The sequence below is a fragment of the Muntiacus reevesi genome, chromosome 6 (assembly GCF_963930625.1).
Source record: "Muntiacus reevesi chromosome 6, mMunRee1.1, whole genome shotgun sequence".
Classification (NCBI taxonomy): Eukaryota; Metazoa; Chordata; class Mammalia; order Artiodactyla; family Cervidae; genus Muntiacus; species Muntiacus reevesi.
Genome location: NC_089254.1, coordinates 84,457,629 through 84,482,600, shown reverse-complemented (window position 1 = coordinate 84,482,600; position 24,972 = coordinate 84,457,629). Strand labels below are relative to the sequence as shown.

Below are 24,972 nucleotides of genomic sequence, written 5' to 3'. Positions count from 1 at the left end.
TCAAGTGGGCCTAGGAACCATCACTACGAACAAAGCTAGTGAATGTGACAGAATTCCAGTTAAGCTATTTCAAATTCTAAAAGATGATGCTGTGAAAGTGCTGCATTCAATATGCCAGCAAATTTGGAAAACTCAGCAGTGGCCACGACCTGGAAAAGGTCAGTTTTCATTCTAATCCCAAAGAAAGGCAATGCCAAAGAATGCTCAAACTACTGCACAATTTCACTCATTGCACACGCTAGTAAAATAATGCTCAAAATTCTCCAAGCCAAGCTTCAGCAATACATGACCTGTGAACTTCCAGATGTTCAAGCTGGATTTAGAAAAGGCAGAGGAACCAGAGATCAAATTGCCAACATCCGCTGGATCATCGAAAAAGCAAGAGAGTTCCAGAAAAACATCTATTTCTGCTTTATTGATTATGTCAAGCCTTTGACTGTGTAGATCACAATAAACTGTGGGAAATTCTGAAAGAGATGGGAATACCAGATGACCTCTTCTGCCTCCTGAGAAATCTATATGCAGATCAAGAAGAAACAGCTAGAACTGAACTTGGAAAAACGGACTGGTTCCAAATCGGGAAAGGAGTACATCAAGGCTGTATATTGTCACCCTGCTTATTTAACTTATATGCAGAGTCCATCATGAGAAATGCTGGTCTGGATGAGGCACAGGCTGGATCGCTGGGAGAAATATCAATAACCTCAGATATGCAATGACACCACCCTTATGGCAGAAAGCAAAGAAGAACTAAAGAGTCTCTTGATGAAAGTGAAAGAGGAGAGTGGAAAATTTGGCTTAAAATTCAACAGTCAGGAAACTAAGATCATGGCATCTGGCCACATCACTTCATGGCAAATAGATGGGGAAACAGTGATAGACTTTATTTTGGGGGGCTCCAAAATCACTGTAGATATTGACTGCAGCCAAGAAATTAAATGATGCTTGCTCCTTGGAAGAAAATTCATGACCAACCTAGACAGCATGTTAAAAAGCAGAGACATTACTTTGTCAACAAAGGTCTGTCTAGTCAAAGCTATGATTTTTCCAGTAGTCATGTATGGATGTGAGAGTTGGACTGTAAAGAATGTTGAACACCAAAGATGATGCCTTTGAATTGTGGTGTTGGAGAAAACTCTTGAGAGTCCCTTGGACAGCAAGGAGATCCAACCAATCCATTTTAAAGGAAATCAGTTCTGAGTGTTCATTGGAAGGACAGATGCTGAAGCCGAAACTCCAATATTTTGGCTACCTGATGTGAAGAACTGACTCATTGGAAAAGACCCTGATGCTGGGAAAGATTGAAGGCAGGAGGAGAAAGGGACAACAGAGAATGATATGGTTGGATGGCATCACCAACTCAAAGGACATAAGTTTGAGTAAATTCTGGGAGTTGGAAATGGACAGGGAGGCCTGGTGTGTTTCAGTCCATGGTGTCTCAAAAAGCCGGACACAACTGAGCAATTAAACTGAACTTATATTTCTTCATACCTTTGCATCTGTGTTTTTTTCTCCCCTAGTTCTTTATACATTTAATATGGGAAGAGACCAGAAGAGTACATTAAATTAACATGATGAAGAGTGTGGTAAGCTACATGGCCATAAAATGATAAGGCAATACACATATATAGAGAGATTTTTTCCCTTCAACTCCATTTCCCTTGCAACTCCACGAGAGCTAAGAGGACCAGGAAGCCTTCTTCAGCCCATATGCTTGATCTTGATGTCTAAAAAAGTCTTAATTTTCCAGAGTAGTAAAAAGCACTTTAGAAACCTGTTGCTCTGATCTGAAATGGTTGCTAATCTGTTCAGATTTTCTTTCTTAATGTAATTATTCTCAAAATTTATCTGAATGTTCAATGTACTTGGAATGTTTTATTAATGTTTTGATATTTTTAATAGTATAGTCTAAAATTAGGGCTTTGGGCCCTAAAATGATCTAAAATAAAATTACTGTTTCTACTTCTCAAGTTCTTTGTTAGAAGTGGGCAAAGATTTTGTTCCTGCTCAGATTAGAAATGTTTTGTTGTGCATTTTTAAGAATAAATCTTTTAGTATTTTTTTAAAATTTTATCTATACTTATTAATTGATCTATAATCTATCATTCTAGAACCAGTGTGAGCAGTTTATATTTCCCTAGCAGAATGAAGCAGGGCAAAGGCTAATAAAGTTTTGCCAAGAGAATGCACTGGTCATAGCAAACACCCTCTTCCAACAACACAAGAGAAGACCCTACACATGGACATCACCAGATGGTCAATAACTAAAATCCGATTGATTATATTATTTGCAGCCAAACATGGAGAAGCTCTATACAGTCAGCAAAAAAGAGACTGGGAGCTGACTGTGGCTCAAATCATGAACTCCTTATTACCAAATTCAGACTTAAATTGAGGAAAGTAGGGAAAACCACTAAATCATTCAGGTATGACCTAAATCAAATCCCTTATGATTATACAGTGAAAGTGACAAATAGATTCAAAGGATTAGATCTGATAGAGAGTGCCTGAAGAACTATGGACGGAGGTTTGTGACACTGTACAGGAGGCAGGGATGAAGACTACCCCCAAGAAAAGAAATGCAAAAAGCAAAATGGTTGTCTGAGGAGGCCTTACAAATAGCTGTGAGTAGAAAAGAAGCAAAAAGCAAAGGAGAAAAGGAAAGATGTACCCATTTGAATGCAGAGTTCCTAAGAAGAGATAAGAAAGCCTTCCTCGGTGATCAGTGCAAAGAAATATAGGAAAACAATATAATGGGAAAGACTAGAGATCTCTTCAAGAAAATAAGATATACCTAGGGAACATTTCATGCAAAGATGGGCTCAATAAAGGACAGAAATGGTATGGACCTAACAGAAGTAGAAGATATTAAGAAGAGGTGGCAAGAATACACAGAAGAACTGTACAAAACAGATCTTCACAATCCAGATAATCACGATGGTGTGATCACTCACCTAGAGGAAGACATCCTGGAATGTGAAGTCAAGTGGGCCTTAGGAACCATCACTATGAACAAAGCTGGTGGAGGTGATGGAATTCCAGTTGAGCTATTTCAAATCCTAAAAGATCATGCTGTGAAAGTGCTGAACTCAATATATGCCAGCAAATTTGGAAAACTCAGCAGTGGCCACAGGTTTGAAAAAGGTCAGTTTCATTCCAATCCCAAAGAAAGGCAACGCCAAAGAACACTCAAACTACCACAAAATTGCACTCATCTCACACATTAGCAAAGTAATGCTCAAAATTCTCCAAACCAGTCTTCAACAATATGTGAACTGTGAACTTCCAGTTGTTCAAACTGGTTTTAGAAAATGCAGAGGAACCAGAGATCAAATTTCCAACATCTGCTGGATCACCAAAAAGCAAGAGAGTTTCAGAAAAACATCTATTTCTGCTTTACTGACTATGCCAAAGCCTTTGACTGTGTGGATCACAGCAAACTGTTGAAAATTTTAAAAGAGATGGCTATGCCAGACCACCTGACCTGCCTCTTGAGAAACCTGTATGCAGGTCAGGAAGCAACAGTTAGAACTGGACATGGAACAACAGACTGGTTCCAAATAGGAAAAGGAGTATGTCAAAGCTGTATGTTGTCACCCTACTTATTTAACTTATATGCAGAGTACATCATGAGAAATGCTGGGCTGGATGAAGCACAATCTGGAAGCAAGATAGCCGGGAGAAATATCAATAACCTCAGATATGCAGATGACAACACCCTTATGGCAGAAAGGGAAGAAGAACTAAAGAGCCTCTTGATGAAAGTGAAAGGGGAGAGTGAAAAATTTGACTTAAAGCTCAACATTCAGAAAACTAAGATCATGGCATCTGGTTCCATCACTTCATGGCTAATAAAGGGTGAAACAGTGGAAACAGTGGCTGACTTTATCTTTTGGGGCTCCAAAATCACTGCAGATGGTGACTGCAGCCATGAAATAAAAAGATGTTTACTTCTTGGAAGGAAAGTTATGACCAACCTAGACAGCATATTAAAAAGCAGAGACATTGCTTTGCCAACAAAGGTCTGTCTAGTCAAGGCTATGGTTTTTCCACTAGTCATGTATGGATGTGAGAGTTGGACTATAAAGAAAGCTGAGCATCGAAGAATTGATGCTTTTGAACTGTGGTGTTGGAGAAGACTCTTGAGAGTCCCTTTGACTGCAAGGAGATCCAACCAGTCCATCCTAAAGAGATCAGTCCTCGGTGTTCATTGGAAGGACTGATGCTGAAGCTGAAACTCCAGTACTTTGGCCACCTGATGCAAAGAGCTGACTTATTTGAAAAGACTCTGATTCTGGGAAAGACTGAATATGAGAGGAGAAGGGGACGACAGAGGATGAGATGGCTGGATGGCATTACCGACTCGATAGGCATGAGATTGAGTAAGCTCCGGGAGTTGGTGATGGACAGGGAGGCCTGGTGTGCTGCGATTCAGGGGGTCGCAAAGAGTCGGGCACGACTGAGTGACTGAACTGAACTGAACTAACTATTTTGTTGCAAATTAAAACAAAACAAAACAAAAAACAACCCCAAGTCAAAATGTTGTAAGCAAAAATGGACTATAGCTCTTATCACTGAAAAATCTAAGAGTAGATGATCAGTTATCAACAGATCTGGTGGTCAAACATTGTCAGTTGGACTGATAATATATAGTCACCCATTTCCTTTAGAACTAATACAAGATAGCAAAGAATAGTGAACAAATGGTTAGAAAACCACCCTCTAGCAAGGTGACTTTTCAGTAGAGACCTCAAGGAAGAAAGAGCCAAGTTTCTTGACTATTTGGAGAAGAGAATTTCAGTGTGTTTAGTCTGTTTCCAAACCAGCAGAAGTCAGTACTTTTAAGCAGAGAGACTGAGGGAAATATCTGGATGTAAAAGTGGAAGTGTTGAGAGGCTAGATATTTTTTTTTTTTTTTTTTTGAGTGTGGTGAAAAACCACTGAAAGATACTGTAAGCGGAAGTGACATTTTCTCAATATATTTTTAAAAAAATCCCTCTGGGCCCCATGTGGGGAATTAGATGTAAAATAATAAGAATGATGGTTAGTAATCCAGTTTAGAAGGCTGTTACTTTGAAACAGTGAAAGATAATTGACTTGATGGAGGTGATGGCAAGGGCCTGGATCCAGAATAGGATATGATCTGAAAACAGAGACATCAGAACTTTCAGATTGGTTGTGGAGTGTTAGAAGAAATAAGAGCATCCTCAATGTGGTTTAGCCTGAGTAATTAATTGCATGAAAGTGGTGCCATTCATTGAATTAGAGAATATTAAAGTGGAACAATTTGGAGTTCATAACATCTAGAGTTCTCTCTTGAGCCTGTTCCAGTTTGAAAGTTGGAGATATCTTCCCGACATATGAGTGGAGATATCTAGGATGCCAATGAAAATATTAGATTATTATTAGCAATGTTAGATGTCTACACCTATCAATTCCCTGGTGCTAGCCTAAAAGAAGTCTTCTTTTGACTGCCAGTAATGTAAAATTGAAACAAGTTCATAAAACTTAAAATTCAGAGGCATGTGAATTTCAGAGTTAGTTGATACAAGGGCTTAAAGTTATCAAACGCAGATTTTTTAAAAATCTGACATTCTGCTCCTTTACCACAGACTGGCTTCATCTTAAATTTGTTTCCTTTTTGGCCATGGAATGGCGTACAGGAGTAATTGATCTACATGTTTCCTCACTTTGTATCAGAAAGATGGGAGGCTGGTTTGCCATACTGTTGCTGTGACAACAAAGAGAGGAAAAAATTTTCTCACAAAAGTCCCCAGCAAATACTTTTTCATCTGTCCTTGGGCCACATGCTCATTCCTGAATGTGTAATTGTGGCAAAGAGAATAGAATTTTTCTGAGGGAGGAATGAATGGTTTGATATAAAGGCTAATGGGCAGAAATTGAAAGAAAAGAAGAATGTTTAATATGAGGGAAAATTATCAGGATTAATATTAGTAGTATTGTAAATGTAATATGAATAGAATTGATTAGTGGATTACTTGGAGTACATAAATAATCCTTCATGGTAAGTATAAATGACAAAGCAGAAAGAATAAAATTTCTTTTTACCGATTCCTTTCTTTTTGATAGAGTTACAAAACTGTTAAACAAACATGCATCTAGACTTTGGACTCATTTACACCATCTTAATGTGAAAATAAGTAGGAAAAGCAAAGTATTTGCTTTTCTCCTTCTGTTCTATTCCTTTGACTATGCCAAACTTTGAAAGTGCCAGATTTTGACACTGTACTCTGGGTTGAATGTATCCTAATTAAACTAGAAGTTTTTCAAATACGATTATATGGTAATCATTTCTATTCTATTCTAATCATAGGAAAGATGCTTTGAACTAATTTTCTTTTACTACTGAGGACTAGATAAAAGTAGGGCCAACACAAATCATATTTCATCCTCCAATACAGTAGCTATAACCTATCACTGTAGGGAGAAAAGATAAACTGTCATTTATAAACAGAACTTCTCACTGTTATTGTATACAAGTGAAAAAAGAATAACATACCCTCAATTTTCATCAAGGGGACCCTATGATTCATCCTCCAATACAGTAGCTATAACCTATCACTGTAGGGAGAAAAGATAAACTGTCATTTATATACAGAACTTCTCACTGTTATTGTATACAAGTGAAAAAAGAATAACGTACCCTCAATTTTCATCAAGGGGACTCTATGATGTTGAATTTTGCAATTCCTCAAAAAATGTATGAATGTAATGAATAAATGCAGATTCTATTTAAACTAATAGAAGAAAGATCTGACAAAAGTACAAAATGTCTTTTTGTGTTAAAAACATGTTTTGAACCTAAAGCAAATGGTTCTCAATTATGCCAAATAACCATGATGAACTAAAAAAAGTGAAACCTCCTAATCAATTTTCCATTATTTAAACTATTCATTATGAAGGATTTAAAAGTGTGCCTATTTTTGATCACTCAAAAAAGATGGGTAAAAAAGAGAAAAAAAATCAGATTACACTTTACTACCTGCTACCATGCTCTCCAACTTTCAGCACTGGACCAGAGTCTTTTTAAAACACATATTTTGAAGTCTAACACATTTTTTTAACCCTAAGATTATGTAAAACTCTATAGTGAGTATTATTCCATGCAGGATTGTCCAGAACTATCCTCATAGTATACTCTGCAGGACATTCAGAAAATAGTGACTCTAAACTCAAGACATAAATCCATACATCTACAGTGTTAAGAAATTGAAAGTTCCTCTTTGACTAGTCTATCCTTCATGTCTGCTCATTTTGAGCAGGTCTTTCATTATTATTTTTCTTTCTCTCTCTTCAGTGTGTGCTGCCTCAGTTATACTTGTATCAGTCTGATCATAGACCAAATCCCTTACTTCCTTACTGTGATCAATCAGATCAGTTCATTTCAATGGCTCAGTCGTGTCTGACTCTTTGTGACCCTATGGACTGCAGCATGCCAGGCTTCCCTGACCATCACTAACTCTCAGAGGTTACTGAAACTCATGTCCATTGAGTCAGTGATACCAGCCAACCATCTCATCCTCTGTTGTCCCCTTCTCCACCCGCCTTCAATCTTTCCCAGCATCAGAATCTTTCCAAGTGAGTCAGTTCTTTGCATCAGGTGGTCAAAGTATTGGAGTTTCAACTTCAGCATCAGTCCTTCCAATGAACTGATTTCCTTTAGAATGGACTGGTTGGATATCCTTGAAGTCCAAGGGACTCTCAAGAGTCAACACCACAGTTCAAAAGCATCAATTCTTTGGCGCTTAGCTTTCTTTACAGTCCAACTCTCACATCCATTCATGACTACTGGAAAAACCATAACTTTGACTAGATGGAATTTTGTTGGCAAAGTAATGTCTGCTTTTTAATATGCTGTCTCAGTGGGTCATAACTTTTCTCCCAAGAAGCAAGTGTCTTTTAAATTTATGGCTTCAGGCACCATCTGCAGTGATTTTGGAGCCCCCCCAAAGTAAAGGCTGTCACTCTTTCCATTGTTTCCTCATTTATTTGCCATGAAGTGATGGGACCAGATGTCATGATCTTAGTTTTCAGAATGTTGATTTTTAAACCAAATTTTTCACTCTCCTCTTTCACTTTCATCAAGAGGCTCTTTAGTTCTACTTCGCTTTCTGCCATAAGTTCTTCTTTGCTTTCTGCCTGATTGGGTCAGACCCCAAGATAACCTCCAGTTTTTTTATGTTTAGTGACTAAATTGTGTTTGACTATCAATGCTAAAAGATAAGCTCCATACTTAATATCAATTGATTTGCAAAATCCCTTCACAGCAGTACCCAGATTAGTGCTTGATTGTTAATTAAGGAAAACCAGGTATCTCAAGAAATTTAATGCTTTTCTATGTATGGGAAGATGTAAGCTGGGCTTACTGAAATCATTTCTTTCATGTGCACCTAATCTATCTGGGGCCACTATCCTGTTTTCACATCCTGAACTTCCTATCCTCAGGGCTTAATGTAGGGAGTGGCTACAGTCTGACGGCTGTTCAGTTCAGTTCAGTCATGTCCAACTCTTTGTGATCCCATGGACTGCAGCACACCAGGCCTCCCTGTCCATCACCAATGCCTGGAGTTTACTCAAACTCATGTGCATTGAGTCAGTGATGCCATCCAACCATCTCATCCTCTGTCATCCCCTTTTCCTCCCGCCTTCAATCTTTCCAGCATCAGCGTCTTTTCAAATGAGTCAGCTCTCTGCATCAGGTGGCCAAAGTATTGGAGTTTCAGCTTCAACATCAGTCCTTCCAAAGTACATTCAGACCTGATATCCTTTAGGATGGACTGGTTGGGTCTTCTTGCAGTCTAAGGGACTCTCAAGAGTCTTCTCCAACACCATAGTTCAGAAGTATCAAATCTTTGGTGCTCAGTTTTCTTTATAATCCAACTCTCACATCCATACATGACTACTGGAAAAACCATAGTCTTGACTAGATGGACCTTTGTTGCCAAAGTAATGTCTCTGCTTTTTAATATGTTGTCTAGGTTGGTCACAACTTTTCTCCCAAGGAGTAAGCGTCTTTTAATTTCATGTGATCAACAACTTTACCAAATGAGAAATTTTTTTCATGGGTTACTGAAGGACAGCACAGGCATCAAAAAATAGCATCTCTTCAGGGAATCATGTATACCCTTTGGCTTTTTGCTAAATTCCTCTCTCTTCTCCACCTCTACAGAGAAACAACCATTTTCTTAGGCAACGTGTTTCGTCTCACACATTGGCACCTCGAGGTGTTTTTTTTTGTTTGTTTTTTAAATTTTTTTTCCTATAAACAGTTTTCTCAGAGAATCTTATTCTGAATTAACTTATGTTGATATTGTAAATGCAGATTGTTTCCAATAGTTATCTTTAGTGTAACTTAACTAAAAATTCTCTGTTGAGACAGCCTGTTTCAATCAACCCTGTGCCTCTTAGATTCTATGAATTACTTAGGTGTCTAATGGCTTGGTTGGAGAAGACTCTTGAGAGTCCCTTGGACCGCAAGGAGATGCAACCAGTGTGTTGCATCCTGTGCACAGGAGATCAGTCCTGTGTGTTCATTGGAAGGACTGATGCTGAAGCTGAAACTCCAATACTTTGGCCATCTCATGCAAAGAGTTGACTCATTGGAAAAGTCCCTGATGCTGGGAGAAATTGGGGGCAGGAGGAGAAGGGGATGACAGAGGATGAGATGGCTGGATGGCATCACCAACTCAATGGACATGAGTTTGAGTAAGCTCTGGGTGTTGGTGGTGGACAGCAAGGCCTGGCGTGCTGCGATTCTTGGGGTCGCAAAGAGTCGGACACGACTGAGTGACTGAACTGTACTGAACTGAATGGCTTAATGCAAAAAGGAGAGTGTCTCACTCTTCTTTCTGATAAGATCATGGTCCTTCTTGCTTTGCTCACCCTTCCTTCATGTATCTGTATCCCTGTAATGTTTACTAAATGTTCAGGCTGTTATGCTCTGTTTCCAGTCATTCACTTTTTCCTTAGTGTGTGATTTGTCACTTAGTATTCCTCTCAGACAGAGCTTTTCACTGAACTTGATGTGATAACTGGAAGTTAATTGTAATTTAAAAAAAATACTACTAAAATACAGAAATTATGGTGGAATCTCTTCAAGAGACTCTAATGTTTTCCTCAATTTGTGATATTCAATATTATGTTTTAAAAATATCTTTATTGTTTTCATAATATACCCTGTGATTACATCCCTTATTTAAGTTTATGCTTGAAATATAATGTTGCTATAAATTTATGTTTGAAACATCTTTTAAACTATAAAACAATATAAAAAGTTGATGCTTTAGAAATAAGATTTTATACAGTTACTGATATGTTCATTGGGATTGGACACAAATGCTATTAGATTGCAAGGAAATGAACTCTAAACAATGTAATGTAGTTACTACTGTTAGGAAACTAAAGAATAAGTAGAACATATTATTGTCAAGTGCTTGGGATGCAACATGATACCAAATGCTTGCAGGAAGATAGCTGATTGCAATAGGAATGGGTAACAACCCCACAATTAATGCATAGGAAATAAATTTGAAGTATTGGGTGACTAGAAAATTCAATTCAAAATATCAACATTAAAAAATAAATAGGTAAGAGCAGTTTAAAAATGCTTATGAGAGATAAGAAGTACCAGAAGCTTGTAGATTAATTTCTTTCCTTCTGGTCAGTCATTTAGGAAAAAAGTGTCCATCCATCATGCTCAGTTGTGTCCAACTCTTTGAGAACCCAGGGACTGTAGCCTTCCAGGCTCTTCTGTCCATGAGATTCTCCAAACAAGAACACTGGAGGGTGTTGTCATTTCCTACTCCAGGGAAACTTTCAGACCCAGGGATTAAACTCAAATCTCTTGCATCTCTTCCAAGGGCAGGTGGATGCTTTACCACTGAGCCACTAGGGGTGCACTGAATCCTCATATTCATGCTTCTCTTAGTTAAAAAATTCTACTTTCAGCACTTATTTTTTATTTTTTATTAGTGAGAATTTCATTTTAACTTTTCTTAAAATTGAACATTTTTACATTGTAGATTTTGTACCAAAACTTCCTTCTCTGCATCTTTAAAAATTATAACTTGGAATAGCTGTTACATTAATTGTTAGTCTTAGTGTAGCTTTTTATATTGCTTCAGTAAAGGTAGAAAAACAATAATGGATTGTTTTGGCATTATATGAGTTCATTGCCCTATCTAGTTGATTCAATCTCTTTTTTCCACCTCTTATTATCTTAAATTACACTGTATTTCATATTCAGGTTTTTTTTTTTGTTTTTTTCATTTGTAGGACAAACTAATTGCTAATGTGAGGAAGAAATGTGTAGAATTCGGAGCTGGACCCACCCCCAACTCAGCCAGTAACTGGGAGGTTATGAAGAAGAACAAGATTAGAAGTTGCTTGAATATGTAGGGAGCATTTGGGTCCTAGAGTAATTGAGAACAATCACAACAAAAAAGCAGTTTTATATACCTCTTTTAGATATCTTCATCATAGTAGAATATGGACATTCATAGACTTTAACAGGAAAGAAAATAAGAAAACTTTAAAGGTTTCTGTTGATAGAGAATGAAAGAAAAACTAAGAACATGTGGTACTGTTACCAAACTTAAATTTGGCTGCTCATGGCTCAAGAATCTAATACTGAGAGACCAACATTGGGTAAAAGGAAAGAGCATTATTGTGGAAGCTGACAATCCCAAGGAGAAGGTTGACCCATGGACCAAAGAACTGAGTCCCTACTCCCCATGGTTTGCTTGGAGGTTATACATACAGGGGAAAGAGAAAAAGAGCTACATGCTCATGAAAGGTTTCAGGGTATATGCTCAGTTCATGGACATCCTTTTGTTTGGCTGGTGATGAGATAACCAGGAGTCAACATCATCAACTTCTGGTTCCAAATGGTCTGTGGGTCTACATACTTGTGGGCAGCATGTTTGTGAGCAAACTCGTCTGATGGGGGTTTTAGTATATACAAAATAGTTCAAAAGATATGGTGCAGAATGTTTTATATAGCCCTTAAGAAAAACTGTCTTTGACTTTGTTTAATAGCTAAACTATCATTATTTTGTCTTGTTTGACAATTTTTCTTTGTTTCTGCATTTTCTCATTTCTCTGATTAAATTTATTATTTGGCTTAAGTTTTTTTACAGACAAGAGGCAAGTGGAGGACATGAGTGGGGCAGGTCTGTCCCAGAGAGGCCCCATAAGGCCTTGTGCAGTTACAGTAGCAAGATGAAAATACTTTTTTAAAAGATAAGTAAGAAAGACTAAAAAGTGTCCTTTTGGCTTAGCAACAAAGAACTCTTCAGTTATCTTGGAAAGACAATTTCAATGTAATATGGTAAATTAGGGGTGAAATGATGGAAGCCAGAGGTGAGGAAAGAGAAATTTTTTTTCCTGAACATTTGTTCATTCAACAAATATTCAGCACCTACAATGTGCCAGACATTGGCCACAACTGGTCACACTGGTCACAACAGCAAACAATCCTCCTTGCCCGTAGTAAGCTTAGGCTGTGGAAGAAGGTGTTTAAATGCCAATTGCAAATGTAAAAAATAAATAAAATAAGCAAAACCTCAATTAAATAGAGTTGGATTGGATACAGTTAAAATTGCCATTGGATACAATGACATATTATTATGCACAGTCAAACTGAACTTTCAAAACAGTCCTTGTGTTCTAAACTTTTCCAATATATACCTGATTTATATAACTTTGTTGTTGAGTCAATTGTCTTGGGGTTTATGGAGATGAACTATTATGTTTGTATTAAGATTTGCTGGGAGTGATAGGTGGACATATCTATATATCAATAAGGACTAACCATCTCTCTTTTTTGTATATAGGAAATTGACAACTATACTGTTTGAACCCCACAGTGTTTTACTCCACTTTCAAAATGATTAACTTGGCACTTTCCCCCGTTTTTTTTTTTTTTTAATTGAAAGTAAGATTTTTTTCTCATTTTAGGGCAAAGGATAACTAGAAGGATTAAACTAAAAAGATAGTTTAGATGGTGTATATTTTTAAAACTAAGGACATGTATACAGGTTCTGTGTTGCCACGTTTATATGTGACAGATGAAAAAAAAATTCCTCTGTAATGATCATGGTGTTAAAATTTTGGGCTTTAGTAAACTTGGAGAACCAGTAGTCATAAGGTCAGTGGATAGTTTCACTCCCAAAGAAATGAATTGCTCCTGTGTATTTCCCTGTAGGACCCAATAGTAAATCCTGTCTCAGTCCTGTATATTTATAAGGACCTTAAAAGATGACCACCAAGGCTTTGGGCCTACGCTAAACAGGAAGCTTATGAAAATATCTGTATAAACTTTTTTTTTTCTTTCCAATAAGCTCACATTTGGATAAGTTTAAAAATATAGTAATTACCTTATGTTTCCTTAATGCTATAATTTGGGTGATTGTTAATTCAGTTAGATATTGGGGGAAAAAAATAGAGTTGGGAGACTAGAAAACTGAGATCTCACACCCTGCTGACCTTAACAAGAAGAAGACAGACTTCCCTTTCCTGGCAAAGATATTTGATACAAATGAACTTACAGAACAGAGACTCACAGATTTAAAGAATGAACTTGTGGTTGCAGGGAGGAGAATGGAGGGAAGGGATAGATAGAGAGTTTGGGATGAAGTACATACTGCTATATTTCAAATAGATAACCAACAAGGACCTATTGTATAGCACATGGAACTCTGCTCACTGTTATGTGCAGCCTGGATAGGAAAGAAGTTTGGGAGTGAACAGATACGTATATATGTATGGCTGAGTCCCTTCACTGTCCACCTGAAACTAATCACAACATTGTTTATTAATTGACTATACTCCAATATAAAATAAGGTTAAAAAAAGACTCAATGAAAAGCCATGAACTCTTTGCTATTAAAACCCTCCCAGCTCTCTTTCCCTCTCTATACCAGCTTTCTTCTTCCCTTTCCAGTCCTTTTCTTGCATGTTTCCCCGTGGTCGCAAACCTTGGGTTGCCCCATTCTACTGATCCCAAATAAACACATCCTTGTTGGAGAATTATCTGGTAGTCTTACTTGTTTCAGATCAACACAGAGAATAAGAAGGAAAAGTTGAAAATAGATTGAGAAAAGATGTGTAATTGACCCCTTGGATAGTTTTCCTCAAATAGCCAGCTGCAGAGCTCGAATTGTTATCTCAACTGGTGGTAAATGAATACAGGGATGGGAAAGAAAGGGAAGATGGACTAACACACGTGCTTCCTGCTGAAAAAAATTGTTTTCTTCAAATATGTTAGCTACTTCTTCCTGCAAATATATACGTACAGCAGATAGTTCAGTCCAAATAGCCTTGGAAATATTTATGTGAATCCTTATTTCATTCTAGTTTTGCACTGGGGTGGTTTCATGTAAATGACTGGAGGGAGAAATCAAAAATAAGCAGAAGATTCACATTTAACAGCATCTCATTAACTACGGTGGCTCAGTGGTAAAGAACCCAAATGCCAATGCAGGAGAGGCAGGTTTGATCCCTGGGAGGGGAAGATTCCCCTGGCAAAGGAAACCGGCAACCCACTCTAATATTCTTTCCTGGGAAATCCTACAGACAGAGAAGCCTGGCCAGGTGCACATGGTGTCGCAAAAGAGTCTGACAAGACTTAGCAACTAAACAGCTAATTAATTATAGCATCAAATCACAGTCCTATAAATCATTGAAGTGGTTAATCAAATCTGAAAAGTAGCATTCCTCATTGCTAGATTTATTTCACTGTAAAAACTGCGTTAGAACTCTTGCCTTTAGGGGGAGACAACTGGGAACTAAAATAAGGGCCCTGTCCCCAGCAGCTTTCAACCTACCAAACCCGCCTAGGTTTGCGAAAGGCTTTTCATTGGTTACGAGATTTAGGAAACGTGTAGCATCTCCTCTCCTCCCTCTGTCTCCCGCCTGAGAGACTGCTCGAAATTGGCGGGAGCCGCCCTAAGTGAATCGGCGGGAATTCGGGGCGCGGGGGTAGTACAGCCGCCACCCGCCCCGTCAAGCGCTGAATCCTCTAGGTGTTCCGGGAAACATCCAGCGCATTTTAGGCCTAGACACCAACTCGTAATTCGTCCTCCAAAGGCCCGAGAACGAGCAGCTGGTATACCCTAGCGGTCGTGTGCGCATGCGTGGGATTGGCTTGCTGGCGTGCGTGTGACGTCACGAGCGCGCCCGTCCGAACTCTTCCTAGTTTCTCTTAAGAGAGTGGGTCAGTCAATTTCCAAGTAAGTTTGGAGATCTTGACGTGGTTGCCAGGTGAGTTGGGACCTGAACCGATATTATGAAGAGCCTGGTTTAGCTTAGGTCAACATTTGGAGGAGTTATTGCAGGGAAACTCTTCATACTTGTCTTTCTCGTGAGCTTAACTTGTGTTGAGCATCTTAGCATTGCATTTTGTGAGCAGCTGACTTCAGTTAGTCCAGGTCTCCGCCGGTCATCTGGCTTGGAGAAGCTTGGTGCGCACACACTAAAACTAAATATAGATACTAGTGCGTGTCCCAGGCAATAAGTTTGGGGGGAAAAGGAACCTGAAAATGCGCAAGTTAACAGCAGTTCAATAGTTTCTTTAGACTGCGTAGGGGCTGGAGGGAGAAGGCAACAGATATATTTTGGAGTCATAAACTTTTGGGGCACAGTTTGTCTACACAATGTTACAACTGCCAAAGGGATTTAAAAACAAGCGCAAAACATTTCAACCTCCTTTCCCTTCCTCAGTAGTTTGTACACTTTAAAGCACAGTGGTAAAGGCAGTTGTTAGGGCCCTTTTCACAGATCCTAAAACTAAATTGTACAAGTAGTTCTTAAAATACAAGACTAATAGAAAATGGTTAAGTTTGAATGCCTTAGGAGGATGTGTGTATTGATCCTCGTAATAGAATTACAGAATAATTCACCGGTCCTTCTCCCCCAACAAGTGATGACTAACTAGAAAGGAAAAGCAAAAGTAAGTCAAAAGACGCTTCAAGCAAATTATTTACTATATTTTGGATAAAATACTGGTTTTTGTGTTTTCAGCAGTAAGTTATCAACTTCTCTAACTGAATTTGCTTTCCATCACACTATGAAGCAGATCTGATATGCCACTTGAATTAATAAAAGAAGTCAACGGAGTGCCTGAAGTTGATCTGCTAAATAAATTACACAAAGTCGATATCAGATCCCTACAGCCAGGTTGTGATTATGACAATAAATATATCCAGGTGAGAATTGACTCAACTCAGAATAGTTATCATTTGTTTTCAGAAGTTGGATTGTCGAGTGCCTTGGTGTGTTGTTTATTTGAACTTATCCTGATGTGAGTAACTGAACTTCTTGGATGCACAGGTCAATAGTTTTTTTATCAAATTAGGGAAATTATTGACTAATGTTTCTTGGAATTTTTTTTTCTTGCTTATTTTTACTCTCTTCTTTTTCTGGATGTCACTTACATGTATGTTTGCATGTTGGTTTCTTTGATATTGTCCTTCTGGTCTGTCAGGTACTGTTTGTCTTTCTTCAGTACTGTTTTTGTTTTGTGTTTTGGCTGAGGATTTTCAGACTGTGGAATTTCTATTGATTTTGTCTTTAAGTTCCTGAACTTTTGGGGGGGTTATATCCAATATTTGTTATGCATATTTAGTGAATTTTTAAATTTCAGTTATTGTGTATTTAATTTTGGGTCAAAGTTAAGAGTGATGGGAAGCAGGTAAACAGCTTACTGACAAAATGTGTCATATAGTGAAAGAGAAATGATGTAACTTTTCAGTTTTACCTCGTAATCAATCTTCTCCATGTAGACATTTATCTTTCATTTTTTTTGTTTTCCATTTTCCTGATATTTCCTGTCATATGAAGTAAAGTTCTGTGTATTACGGCTGGTCTTCTCTACTTCATTGTATTTAAATTTCTAATCAAATGTTTTTTAGTATTTGCAAACTCACTTCACATTTGGTTGATTAGGATGATGCTTCTCGCATACTTGTGTTTATTAATAAAATGCTTTGATTAATTTTCTTTCTGATGGATCATTAATCTTAATTATTACTATGCTGTACCTAACTTCATCATTCTTCACTTATTTTGTGTGTTTGATATAGAAGAATTTAAGTGAAATATTTAAAAAATTCTAGCATTTTTATTAGTGTTATTAAGATAAACCCTTTTAGATATAAATGAAATGTCAGTTTGAATTCTTACATTCCTTTTTCTAACCTGTGCATGTCTGCAGGTGTCTCAAGAAACATTTACATTTCTTGAATTTTACTAAATGCATTTTACAATGAAATTCACTGTATTTTAGTATATATAGGCCTGTGAGTTTTGACAGATGTATAAAAACGTGTAACTGCAACCATAATCAAGCTGTAGAACATGCTTTCACTCTCCCAAAATTTTATAGTCAGCTGCTACCTTAATTTCAATCCATGGAAACCACTTTTGACCAGTTTTCTCATGTTATACAGTATTTTTTGCCTTTCAAGAATGCCATGTAAATTGAATCATACAGTATGTAGTGTTGGACATGACTGAGTAGAGTTGGACATGACTGAGCAACTGAACTGAACTGTTTGTAGCTTTTTTCTTTTTAATTATAGTTGATGTACAATATTATATGTTACATGTATCAGTGTGTAGCCTTTTGATTGTGGCTTCTTTTCACTCCTTGCAATTCTTCAGGTTGTTATGTTTATCAATAGTATTACATTTTATTGATTGCTGGAATTCCACCACAGTCTGTTTATAACATTCCCCAGTGTAGCAGTACTTGGATTCTTTCCAGTATTTTGTAATGATGAATAAAGAAGTGTTAAAATTTTATTCTATTTTTTACTTATGTCATTACAGTCTCTTGAATTTATGTGTAACTATTTTTTTCTCACTTCAGGGAAAACTCTCACTTATCTCTTCTTTAATTTGTGGTGAAAACAGAAGAGCTATTTTAAAGATTGGACTTCAAGGTAAATGACAAGACCATTTCTACTTAACTTTTTGCTTATAATTTAGAAATGGGTAACTTTATGTATACGTACACACATAACCACAAAAATCATTTTTAGTATGAAACTCTATAGAGTGAAAAGTTATTCTTTTACTCCAGCATCAAATATATGGAATGAAAATTACTCTTTTCCTCTCTAAATCTTTTTCTTCAAAGTCTGTCCACTCCTCACTCCCCCATGGCTTCCATTTTACTTCAGATTCCTTTAATGTCCTATCCAGATATTACAATGGCTAACTTATCTCCCTATTTCTAGTTTCATTAATGTGACCCAAACAGCAAATTGTAAGATAATGCTATTTTCAGCATGTTATTTCTTTCCTAGGTGTTACGTAAACTAATTCTTCTCCCTAGTAACCCATAAATAATCTTGGTAAGAGTTTAGAATCCTTGGAGACCAAAGTAAATCTCATATGAAGTCTGAAATTAAATGAATGAAGAATGGTCTACAGCAGAAAATGAGAAATAAACTTTGAAATATGTTTCCAAAACTATTGGAAACCATATACATAACAGACACTGTTCTAGGTACAGGGAATATAGCAATGACCAAAACAAGGTTCTTGCATTCATGGAGTTTACATTGTAGGGGAATAAATAAATTCAGCAAATAATTGTACAAAGTAATAATTGACAGAAATTTGGTTTGAAGAAAAATAGAGCAGGATGTGGTGATGTTCCTGATGTATTATCCTTTTATATATTCCTAGGTTTGATTTGCTAATGTTTTGTTAAGAATTTTTGCATTTAATATTTATTAAAAAATATGGTAGGAATCTGTCTTTTCCTGTAGTGATTTTGATTGATTTTGATGTTGGGGTAATGCTGTCCTTAGTAAAGAGGTGTTTATGGCCCCTGCTTTCCTATTTTCTCGAAGACTTTACCTGGAATTGTTTACTTCTTCCTTAAATGTTTATAGAATTCACTGGTGAAATCACTTGTACCTGGAGATTTTTTCATTCAGTTCAGTTCAGTCGCTCAGTTGTGTCCAACTCTTTGCGACCCCATGAATTATAGCACGCCAGGCCTCCCTGTCCATCACCACTTCTGGAGTCTACCCAAACCCATGTCCATCGAGTTGGTGATGCCATCCAGCCATCTCATCCTCTGTCGTCCCCTTCACCTCCCACCCCCAATCCTTCCCAGCATTAGGGTCTTTTCCAATGAGTCAACTCTTTGCATGAGGTGGCCATTAGAGTTTCAGCTTCAACATCAATCCTTCCAGTGAACACCCAGGACTGATCTTCTTAGGAAGATTTAATTCTAAGTTCAGTCCCTGTAATTGACATAGGGCTATTGAAATTATCTCTTTCTTTCTTGGGTAAGTATTGATACATTGTGTTTCTAAAGGAATTTATCCAGGTCATCTTGGTTGTCAATATGTTGGTGTAAAGTCATTCATAAAATACTTTTTATATGCTTTTATTGTATGTAGGATCTGTAGTGATGTCGTATTTCATTGATTTGATAATTCATGACTTCTGTCTCTCTCTCTTACTTTTTTCCTGATCATTCTGGCTGGAGATTTATTTTATTGATTTTTTAAATCAGCTTTTAAGTGAACGCTGGACATTCAGAATTTTATATTATCACATATTGGATTTATTTGTAATTCTTTAAATATTATTTATCTTCATTTTGGAATACTATAAATTCTCTTGGAATCAATTTGATTAACTTTGTTAGGGTGGGTCTAGAGCAGCGTTTATGTGGGGACTAATTTGTCCTGATAACTAAGGAAGTGCCCTTCTGACAAGTTTACCATGTGCTTTGGGTGTGAGGATTCCACTCTGGAGCCGGAACAGTTCACAGCACTGTGTGAGTCTCAGAATTATCCCGCCTCTTTCTTTCAAGTGGTTCTGATTCCTTTTTGGGATTCTTTCCTCCCGTGCTTTTGGAGATCAGTACTCAGCCAAAGACCCAAAGGCACTCATCTCCAGAGCACTTGTCTATGCTGCTGTCTTCCTTTCAGCAACATGTTGCACAAATTCTGTCCATTTTGCTGTCCTCAAATCTGAACTCTCCTCTCTCCTGGATTCAGTGAGGCTGTTGGGCTTTCTTTAGATTTACCTCCATTTTCTGTTGCCTAGAATCTCCAGGGAATAAATTAAGGCTCTGGCTTTGCTTTCCTTCTCAAAGAGAATAGTTGCCTGCACTTCCTGTTGTCCACTGTCTGAAAACTTGTGTTTTTATATATATATACACACATATATACATATATATATATACATACATACATATATATATATACACATACATATATATATATACATATATATATATATATATATATATATATAGTTGTTGTTTTTGTCATGGCCAGAAATAGACATCTGACAGGGCATTTACTATATTAAAGAAGTAAGTTATATCTTGATTATATTTATCTTGATTATATATATCTTGATTGTATTTTTGAGAACATTAGTGTTTTAATTTATGTATCTACTTATTTTGAGGAATTGGATGACAGAAGTAAACAAAAGGAGGTAATAGGCAGATGTGTGATAGTTTTTTCACTGCTGGTGATAAAGTAGCAGATTGAAGAGTTATAAGTTACACTGCAAGTTTTGGAAAGATGTTTCATATACTTCATAGATACATGAAAGTCTGATGTGAGGGCCGTTGGAGTAATTGTTTGAAAGCTGATATTAATGAGACCTCCCTCAGATGATACAGTAACTGAATCTTAGTATTTGGCTTTGCTTCAGTGGTTCTAGGAGGTGACCTCTGGAGAACAAAGATTATGGAGAGTCTTCCCCAAAGCCTAGAATTTCCAAATGAGATTCCTCGTAGCATATCTGTTTCTTCTTTTCCAAATAGTTCTTATTGTCAAAATCACAAAAAGTTCAGTTTTTATACACACACTACTCTTTTACTCTTCAATAAATGGGTGCTGCAGAGAACTCACTTGTCTAGCTTAAAACTTAAAGTTCTGATAATTATATATTACCAGAAGTTCAGTAAAAATAAAGTATTTGGAGAGTGATGTTATACACTATAAAAATTGAATTGTTTTTATTTAGTTCTTATTCAGTATCTTATTCAGCTCTTTTGATTGTAACCATGGGAAAATAAATTGAAAGTGATCATTATGTGATGTTAATGTGGTATTTACAGAAATTTGTAAAACATAGTTGAAACTAGTTATAATTCTGGTTTTAATGCCTAGTAGCATTCTGTACATTATTTTTGTGATTTTAAGGTGATAGAGTAAACTAAAAGTGAATTATAAGCATTTTAATTACTCTTTTTCATAATTTTATTTTGAAGTAACTATGGGTTTTAGAATTTAGTTGTCAGCAATTTTTTGTGTGTCCATAAAGCTGTATCTGATGTGTTTTTCTGTGTGTTTCTCTATAGAACAAGATAATTCGAGTTCAGAGATCAGCAAGATCAATATATTATTTTTTGGAAGCTTAGCAAAGGACTGTGCCAGAGTTTTCTATGAAGGGGTAAAATCATTTTATATTACTTTATCTCTTTAGAAATAGAATTATTGATCATGCTGTATGTATCCTATAAGCCATTTTTTAGAAGTTCATTATAGATTTGCAGATGTATGAAAAATTATACTTTTTAATAAAGCAACATCCTTAAAATTGAACACTCCAAAGAGATTAGTGAAACTTATCATTGACAGAAAAAGGGACAATTTTTCCTCTCACTGAAGTTTAATTTTCAGAATTCAATAGACTGTCTTAAAGATAGGTACGTTTTCTCTTACTTAAAAATAATCCTTACTAACTAAAAAATAATATGAGCTATAAGTCTATATGAGTATGTCTATAATATTTTCTGTAATTATTATAAAATAAATGCCAGCTAAAATCCCCAACAAGATGATACCAAACAAACCCAGCAGCATATTAAAAGGAGAGTAAACACCATGACCAAAGGGATTTATCCCAGAAATTGTGTTTGGTTCAACTTAAGAAAATCATTGTACTACATTGTATTACATTGTAATAGCATCACTAACTAGATGGATATGAATTTGGGCAAACTCCAGGACATAGTGGGGGACAGAGAAGCCTGAGCGCTGCAGTCCTTGGGGTCTCAGGATTGGACACATTTAGCAACTGAACAGCAACAAAATTCCCCTCATTAATGATAGAACAAAGGGATGAAAAGCACTGCTACTCAGCACTGCACTAGAACTTCTAGCCAGAGCAGTCAAATAAGAAAGAAAAGAAAGACATCTAATCTGTAAAGAAGAAATAAAAATATCTCTCTTCTCAGAGTAGGAAGTCTTCTCAGAGTAGGAAGTCAAGACATACCTGGAATAACAGGCAAGTTTGGCTTTGGAGTACAAAATGAAGTGGGGCAAAGGCTAACAAGAGTTTGGCCAAGAGAACGCACTGGTTATAGAAAACACCCTCTTCCAACACATGAGAGACAGCTCTACACGTGGACATCACCAGATGGTTAATACTGCAATCAGATTGATTATATTCTTTGCAGCTGAAGATGGAGAAGCTCTGTACAATCAGCGAAAACAAGACCGGAAGCTGACTGTGGCTCAGATCATGAACTCCTTATTTGAAAATTCAGACTTAAATTGAAGAAAGTAGGCCATTCAGGTATGACCTAAATCACATCCCTTACGATTAAACAGTGAAAGTGACAAATAGATTCAAGGGATTAGACCTGATAGAGTTCCTGAAGAAATATGGACAGAGGGTCTTAACATTGTACAGGAGGTGATGACCAAAACCATTTCCAAGCAAAAGAAATTGAAAAAAGGCAAAATGGTTATCTGAGCAGGCCTTACAAATAACTAAGAAAAGAAGAGAAGTGAAAGGAAAAGGAAAAAAGGAAAGATATACCTATCTGAATGCAGAGTTCCAAACACTAGCCTGGAGTAAGAAAGCCTTCTTAAGTGAACAATGCAAAAAAATAGAGGAAAACAATAGAAACCGGAAGACTAGATCAGTTTTCATTCCAATCCCAAAAAGGGGCAATGCCCATGAATGTTCAAACTACTGCACAATTGCACTCATTTCACATGCTGTCAAAGTAATGTTCAAAATCCTTCAAGCTATGCTTTAACAGTAACTACATGAACAAAGAACTTTCAGATGTTCAAGCTGGATTTAGAAAAGGCTGAGGAACCAGAGATCAAATTGCCAACATGCATTGGATCATAGAAAAAGCAAGAATATTCCAGAAAAACATCTGCTTCATTTACTGTACTAAAGCCTTTGATTGTGTGGATCACAACAAACTGGAAAATTCTTAAAGAGAGGAGAAAACCTGATCACTTCACCTGCCTCCTGAGAAATCTTTATGCTGGTCAAGAATCAACAGTTAGAACCAGAAGTTGAACAACAAACTGGTTCCAAATTGGGAAAGGAGTATGTCAAGGCTGTATATTATCACTCTGTTTATTTAACTTCTATTACATCATGTGAAATGCTGGGCTGGATGAAGCTGGATGAAGCTGGAATCAAGATTACCAGGAGAAATATCGGTAACCTCAGGTATGAAGATGACACCACCCTAACGGCAGAAAGTGAAGAGGAACTAAAGAACATTTTGATGGAGGTGAAAGAGGAGAGTGAAAAAGCTGGATTAAAACTAAATATTCAAAAAATGAAGACCATGACATCTGGTCCCATCATTTCATGGCAAATAGATGGGGAAACAATGGAAACAGTGACAGACTTTATTTTCTTGGGCTTGAAAATTACTGCAGACAGCGACTGCAGCAATAAAATTAAAAAAGATGCTTGCTCCTTGGAAGACAAGCTATGACAAACCTAGACAGTGTATTAAAAAACAGAGACATCACTTTGCTGACAAAGGTCCATATAATCAAAGCTATGGTTTTTCAGTAGTCATGTACGGATGTGAGAGTTGGACCATAAAGAAGGCTGAGCACTGAAGAATTGATGGTTTTAAACTGCGGTACTGGAGAAGACTCTTGAGAGTCCCTTGACAGCAAGGAGATCAAACCAATCAATCCTATAGGAAATCACCCCTGAATATTCATTGCAAGGATTGATGCTGGAGCTTCAGTACTTCAGCTACCTGATGTGAAGAGCTGACTAATTAGAAAAGACCCTGATGCTGGGAAAGATTGAGGGCAAGAGAAGAGGGTGATAGAGGATAAAGTGGTTGGATGGCATCCTTGACTCAATGAACATGAGTTTGAGCAAACTCAGGGAGAAAGTGAAGGATAGGGAAACCTGGTGTGCTGCAGTCTATGGGTTTGCAGAGTCAGAAATGACCAAGCGACTGAACAACAAGTCTTCTCAGATGACCTGATCCAATATATATAGAATCTTTAAAAATCCAAAAAAAAAAAAAAAAGCTGAGAGGGCTAATATATGAATTTAGCAGTGTTGTAGGGTATAAGATAGACACAGCAAAAACAGTTGTACCATCCAATAGATCTGTTTGCTATGCTGGCAATGTTCTAGATCTGTGTTGTCAATATGGTAGCTACTTGTCTTATTTGGCCAATGAGCACTTAAAATATGGCTTGAGGAACTGAATTTTAAACTTTGTATCATTTTAATTAAATAGCCACATATGGTTAGTTTTTACTGTATTGGACAGCACATCTACAGAACTTAACCAGTCTCTGGTGTATAATACAGATTTTTTTTCTTCATGTGTATTAAAATGATTTAAAATTGTCTTTTAATAAGAATCATATGACATCTTTGATGTTAATTAGTGCTCCTCTGGATATTTGCAATACCAGTTTTGACAATTAACTAATATTGAAGCATATAGCTATAAAAATTATTGAGTCATTGATAAGTCTCCAGATAAATTGTTTAGTATTAGAAAATACTTCTAAAATGATGCTACAGAAATATTAGACATATGGGTGATTTATGGTTTTTACTAACAAGTAAATGATATGAGGAAAAACAATGGTTTCTGTAAAATGACAAAGTCAGATGAGATTGTCTGTACTCTGTCTCTTTTTTCATTTACATTCATTTAGGTTCAGT

The 24,972-nt window shown here is 36.8% G+C and overlaps 1 protein-coding gene and 1 long non-coding RNA gene across 12 annotated transcripts in view; both read left to right on the top strand.

Annotated features, from left to right (window-relative positions):
- The first annotated feature begins 715 nt into the window (after positions 1 to 715).
- LOC136171112 (uncharacterized) overlaps positions 716 to 24,972 on the top strand; it is a 1,397,893-nt gene continuing 1,373,636 nt past the window's right edge. For both annotated transcript variants that reach the window (XR_010663749.1, XR_010663750.1), the window contains exon 1: positions 716 to 771. This is a non-coding gene — a long non-coding RNA (uncharacterized lncRNA). The remainder of the gene's footprint in view (positions 772 to 24,972) is intronic.
- The window catches only part of POT1 (protection of telomeres 1), a 93,866-nt gene continuing 84,060 nt past the window's right edge, over positions 15,167 to 24,972 (top strand). Inside the window, exons 1-5 of one of the 10 annotated variants that reach the window (XM_065938856.1) lie at positions 15,195 to 15,282; positions 15,942 to 15,970; positions 16,097 to 16,226; positions 17,891 to 17,963; positions 21,368 to 21,459. In XM_065938856.1, the coding sequence (XP_065794928.1) occupies positions 16,104 to 16,226; positions 17,891 to 17,963; positions 21,368 to 21,459 (288 nt within the window). In that variant the 5' untranslated portion in view covers positions 15,195 to 15,282; positions 15,942 to 15,970; positions 16,097 to 16,103. Of the gene's footprint in view, positions 15,283 to 15,941; positions 15,971 to 16,041; positions 16,227 to 16,269; positions 16,351 to 17,890; positions 17,964 to 21,367; positions 21,460 to 24,972 lie in introns of all 10 variants that reach the window. The other 9 variants (XM_065938855.1, XM_065938857.1, XM_065938861.1 and 6 more) reach the window with 9 other exon arrangements.